Source organism: Prinia subflava, chromosome 1 (genome assembly GCF_021018805.1).
Source record: "Prinia subflava isolate CZ2003 ecotype Zambia chromosome 1, Cam_Psub_1.2, whole genome shotgun sequence".
Taxonomy (NCBI): domain Eukaryota; kingdom Metazoa; phylum Chordata; class Aves; order Passeriformes; family Cisticolidae; genus Prinia; species Prinia subflava.
Genome location: NC_086247.1, coordinates 72,873,636 through 72,879,635, shown reverse-complemented (window position 1 = coordinate 72,879,635; position 6,000 = coordinate 72,873,636). Strand labels below are relative to the sequence as shown.

Below are 6,000 nucleotides of genomic sequence, written 5' to 3'. Positions count from 1 at the left end.
CTAGGGAAAATTCGAAGGAGTGGAAGTTAACCCACAATCATTGCTTCCAGGGAAACCAAACTGCTTTCGGTGATGCTGATGAGTCCTTTGGTGAAAGGGAATGGGCTTTTAGATCCACTGGAAAGTGAAAGGCAGCATTCCCAAACCCCTATGAAGAATGAGGGTGCCAAATAAGTTTAACAGCTTATGCCTCTTTTAATGGAAATATCACATGTATGCACATCAACACAGTAAAGTACAAAGGATTAGAAAATAGGCTTAATTTCCAGCCCCTAATTCTAATATACCTTACGTTAATCCCTGAGAGCACCTGTCAATTGTCAGTCTCTTGCAGGTGGTCCTGAAAGTGCAAATTCAAGTGCTCAGCTGCAGCACAGGTTGCTTTTCAGAACCAAATCCGAGTGCTAAATCTTCAAAACCCTGGGTTGGCAGTAAACAAAAATTAACAGCTAAACCATTCAATCCAGTGTACCAATTCCAATTCTATCCTGATACCTTTGCCACAGACAGCCAAAAGGTTGTCTTCCTGCTTTCCAAAGAAATGAGTTCAGCTTGTATTGTGGTCACCCCAAAGCCATTACAAAACTGGTGCCTATGAATTGCACAGCACTGATGCACGTGCAGATTAAAATGCTCTTCACACTCCCAGGACTGGGCAGGTGTTTTGGCAGGTGCAAATTCTTCCAGCTCGGACCTAGGAGGCTGCCTAGCAATGCAGTCTGGCCAGATGTACAAAGAACAGGGTGCATGGAAAAATCCTTATTTCCCACATCTGTCCTAACCTCTGTCAGACCCCGCAGACAGGAAATGGCAGTGCTGATCTAGGTGCTCAATCAACTGAATTTATTTCTCCCATGACATGCACAGTTTCATTACAAATTCAGTGAGACTGGGACCAGCCTTTGTGCTGTGGGACTAAAGGATGGAAAAGTTTTCCCTCTCTTTAACTGAGGGGAGAAACTGGTGACAGCAGCAGCAGCTGGGGTCTGGCTGGCTCCAGTACATCAACACCTTCAGGAGGACACACTGCAGCACATTTCACATCAAATGTGTGCAAAGCCTGAGCAAAACCTTACCCTGAGCATGTGCTCTATGCTGATTGTATTGGACCTCTGCTTCTGTGAGTATGGTCTTCCTTCAGCAAGCAGCAGGTTTACAGCCCTTCCTTACCAGAATTTGCCAGGGCTTGTCTTGCTGTTCAGGCTGACTGCTGGTACAACCAGAGGAACCCTTAATGTGGAGCACAAAAACCTGCTGCAAAAACCCATGGGAACTACCACTTGGAGATGCACTTCCATAGCAGGGAGGGTTTTCTCCCAGAGTGGGGACAGAGGGGTGAGGTACTGCCCTCTTCGGGCACCCAGAGGTGTCGTACCAAAGCTTGCAGTGACATCTGGCCACATCAGTGGCTGAGCTGCCCGGTACTGTGACTCTGACTGGGGATTCACAGCCTGTAGCTGCACTGGACACCTTGGAATGTTGCTTGAACCTCTGAAAGCTGCATAATATTCTTGTCCTGGCTGTATTCTGAAGAGGCTCACAATACACCTGGTGAGTTTTTTAAAAAGAAACTTAAATATCAACCTAAAAAAATACCCACTGTGCTTCACCATCTCCCTTATTTCACAGTTAAAAGCAATGACAAAAATTTCCCTGAGACTAAAGAGGAGACAACAGATAAGGGATAAAGGGAGATCTAGTGGGGGAGGCAAATGTCAGGTGATGGTGGCAATCAAAAATTGTCTCATCTTCTGTGTTTCTTCAAAGAAATCAGTCCCTGCACCTGATTTTTACTTGCAGAAGATATGAGTACCTCAACTGCAGAGATATTTCCTATTAAGCCCTTTTTAGATTCAACAGAGCAAACAGTAGCATTAAGAACTGCATCCATACAGACTGTATAGACCTGTAGGGTTTAATACCTGTACTTAAAATCTGTTTACTAGAATAGAAATAAAGTGCTTAGTATAACAAAAACAACTGTAGACCTCAATTTTCACTGCCAACCAACACTGTGGTAAATTTTAAACTTTTAGTTATTACTATAAACCTTTGCAGTATGTCCACCTAAGGAAGGAAAGGGAGGAATGCCTAGTGTCAAAAACACAACTCCTTAATTTTGTCCATTACAAAATGAACAAATACAAAATACAATCCTTTCAAACACAGTTTTCAAGCTGTTTAACAGTCATTCACCAGGAGCTGGACAAACGGGAATCCACAAGAGGACTGCACCACTTAGAGCATCCCATCAACAGCAGACCAGTAAACCTAGTAAGTCTTCCAGCTTGAAACACCTTCCTGCTCCACCACCAGACAAGCTGTGGCACAGCCCTTGCTGTATTTCTGCTCCTTAGAGGCCATGGCTCAGTATTCCAGCTCCATGAGCGGTGGGCATGCACGAAGGCATTCCCTCTGCTACCTTGCTAGGATAACAAGACTGGCGGCTCAAGAACCTTCTCAGCAGCTGCCTTTAAATCAGGTCCTGCTCTGGCCAGGAGACACCTGCCTCGGCTTTTGAGCCTCTGCTGCTCTGTTCCTCTCCTGTTCCTCTGCCTTCCTCCGCTCCTCTTTCAGCTCCTTGTATTTCCATTTGGGAATCTGCAGGTAGGGGTCATCCTTGGCGCTGCTCCTCCTCCTGGCCTTTTCTGGCTGGAAGGTGGGTGGAGGAGCCTTGCTGACTCGGACTTTGGGGATGACGAATCCCGGCCGGACGCTGCTCCGCCGAAGCAGGTGGAGTGGCAGGAGGCTTGCCTTCCTGGTGGCCACCGTGCTCACTTGGGACATGGCAATGCTGACGGGCTGCAGGCTGGCCCGACGCTCCTTCTTCTTGGGGATTACAGTGACCTTGGAGTTCTGAAAGAGCTTCTCGTAGTTGCTAACGTGATCTTTGTCCTGAGACCGGATCTCCTCCGCTCTCTGCTTCCTAAGGATTTCCTGCACAGCCAGTCTGCGTTTCCCCACACAGGGTGGGCTGCCTGGGCACACAGTCCGGCACGCCAGAGCGATGAAGGGACTCCCCAAGCTTGTTGTCACCTTCACCATGTGGTCAAGGACACCGTCCTCTTCTGGGCCATAGAAAGACCGGAAGGAGACAGCCGCCCTTACGCACTCAGAAATCTTCTGCAAACAGCTTTTTGGCTCTGCAGCCTTGGCAAGGAGTTCCTTCATTTTTGGCCATTCTGGTTTATATTGATCAGAAAACTGTTCTGGGCATGGCCTGTCCATCAGCTTCTGCATGACGAAGGCAGACTCTGATCTTCCCGTGAAACAAGCCCATTCCCACGAAGTCAGTCCACGGCTTGGGTCAGTTGCGTGAACATTTGCCCCTCAAAAGAAGAAGAAAAACAATTAGTGTTAATTAATTAAACCACCCACATTCCTGTTGCTGTGATCAGAGGTGAGTCAGGCAGATCCCTGCAAGAAAATGTCACATGAAATAATATTTGTGTCAAAACAAACATGCAATAGGAATAGATCTGGTTCTTGACTTAACAAACTCCTTATTTATTTAAAACAAGGTAAAAGACACTAAGACTGCATATGTGAAATTCTCTTAAAATTACAAATAATGAAATAATGAATTTCACCTGCATTTAATCTTGACTGCCATTTTAATATCCGTTCACTTGAGCTCACAAGGAAAGAGTGACAGATATGGAAAGAAACAATTCTCTACACAGAAATCCTTTCCCACATAGAATAATAGACTTTGTGCTGGTCACTTCCATTTGGAAGAAAGGTCTTAGGCTAAGGATCATAAATTCCATGAAAAATATCCACTCACTGCTCACTAGGAGTAGCAACAGCAAATAAAATATAATTAATTTCTTTAAAAGCATTAAAAATGGGAAAAAGATAGAAAGTAAAAATGTAAAAATAGAGAAAACAACGAATGTGCAATTCATGCTCTCTTATGTCTGAAAGGACCTGGTAGAATTAGAAAGTGTTGAGAAGATGGTAACAAGGGTGATCAAATGTAAGGAAAGTTTTCATAAATGTCAAAGAGTAGATAATGGGTGAGATGGACCTTCAGTCTGAGCCCAGAGCAGCTGTTCTCGTGTACCTGAGATTACCAGCCTAAGGAAATGAAGTAATTGTTAGCCAAAACACTCTGTTATTGCCAAGTGGACCAGCCATGAGAGGCAGCTGGGATACATGCTACACAGCAGAGGCTTAGACACTGAAGTGTTGTGTCCTAGAAGGAAATTATTTCTAGTGGCCTGTCCTCCTCCCATTCCCAGTTTACAATCTTTATCTCTCCAATTCTGACATCTGTCCCCATCACCATTCTTTTTTTTTTTTTTTCATATATTTCTTCATCCTTTTCCATCTTTGGATTCCTTTTGATCTCTCCATCTTCCTATAAGTCCCCACTCATGGGCTTCTGCCCTTGTTCTTCACTCTTTTTTTTTCCAAACTGTTCTTCACTTTTTTGTCTTCACTATTCTCCTCCAGGGAACTTGGATGCTTGAAGAGAGGATACAGGAGTAACAGGAGAAGCAGGCATCCTAGTCTGTCCTCGGGTATCCTTTACAACTTCTCTAGTACTGTATCCACATTCCTTGGCAACCAGAAAATTGCAGGGAAGTCCTCCCATAATATTAGGGTGGGACAGTGTGCATTTGTTAATGAGGGTGGCATGTGCCCAGTCCTGCTCACAGAGAAGAGCTCTGTAAAGGACACTGGAAGCTCAATTCAAAGTGCACCTGTGGAAGAATTGCTGCAGAACAATGAGCAGCAGCAAGTGGTTTTGGAAGCTGAAGTTAGCAGGACACTGTTGCAGATACCCAACAGATTACAGCTGGTGGATGCTAAAGGATACAAAAGACCTGTCTAAAAGTGGCTTGATGGCACCAATTAAAAAGAATCTCAGAGACGTGTCAAGGACTTGGCAATTGGCACCATATCCTGTGCTTTGCATCCAACTGATCCTGGGCACACCACCTGGGTGTCTTGGTGTTACACAGTATATGGGTGTGAAGGTGAATGAATGAAATCAGTAGGAGAATGAGAATATACTCTCTGGCAGACAGGTTCTTAAGCTGAAAATCCTTTGGTTTATATTCTGCCTTTGAACTTTGACTGATCTCAGAGGGAGCTTTGCACACTGCAGTCTGCAGACTGTTCAGCAGATCTGCACCACGTTCCCTGGGACACACACTGGAACTTTGCCCAGCTGCCTTCAACACACTGAGCTCTGCAACATTCGGTCATGGTTTACTCATATCTCTGGTCCTGCAGATAATTTCTGGGTTTCTTCAAAGAGTTTAAAGCTGGTATACAAAGAATATTTGATTTATTGAAGAGCTTCTTTACCAGATGAAGGACCATTTTCAAACAGCCAATACAAAACTGACCCTCAAAGATCCTGTCACAGAAGTGACAGTCTGTCCCATTGCTTTGCAAGAAGAAGATGTCCAGAGATCTGAGGAAAAGACTAGAGGACACCATGATAATATTTTTTCCAGGTGGATTACCTTGGAGACAGCACTTCAAATTAGAATAAGGAGGACTTGATGTAAGGAAAAGCAACCACGAACCAGTTTGTGATGGGTTCAGTATAACGTTTCCCACAAAGGATGTTTTGTCATTACAGGAAAATAAAGGCAAAAAGAGAGCACAAGGACAGTGATAAAAACCTCCACTTTAAAAAATTAATTCCTAAGTCTCTGAGAAAATCCTTAAAGAGAGGATGCTGGAGACAGATCAAGAATGGATGTGGAAGGAGACACCCTAATCAAAATTGCTGATCACAGTTTAAGTGTAATTAAAGCGAAATTTGCAGAAAGGACCACTCAGAGAGAGAGAGCACCAGGGCACTGCAGGGAGTAAAGCATGGGCCCTGGATTGGGAGGGAGAAAGGAGCCAAAGAAGAGGAAGAGTCAATCAAAGAGCTGTGGGTTTGAAGAAAGGATAGCAAGATCTCAGAGGCAGAAGGGTTTGATGAACTTCATGACTGCAGAAATTACATATAAATCGGTGAGGGGAGGAAAAAAG

The 6,000-nt window shown here is 44.5% G+C and overlaps 1 protein-coding gene across 1 annotated transcript in view; it reads right to left on the bottom strand.

Moving 5' to 3' along the window:
* Positions 1–2,478: 2,478 nt before the first annotated feature.
* The window catches only part of ANKRD33B (ankyrin repeat domain 33B), a 42,921-nt gene continuing 39,399 nt past the window's right edge, over positions 2,479–6,000 (bottom strand). Inside the window, exon 4 of the mRNA XM_063420004.1 lies at positions 2,479–3,329. Within this exon, the coding sequence (XP_063276074.1) occupies positions 2,479–3,329 (851 nt within the window). The remainder of the gene's footprint in view (positions 3,330–6,000) is intronic.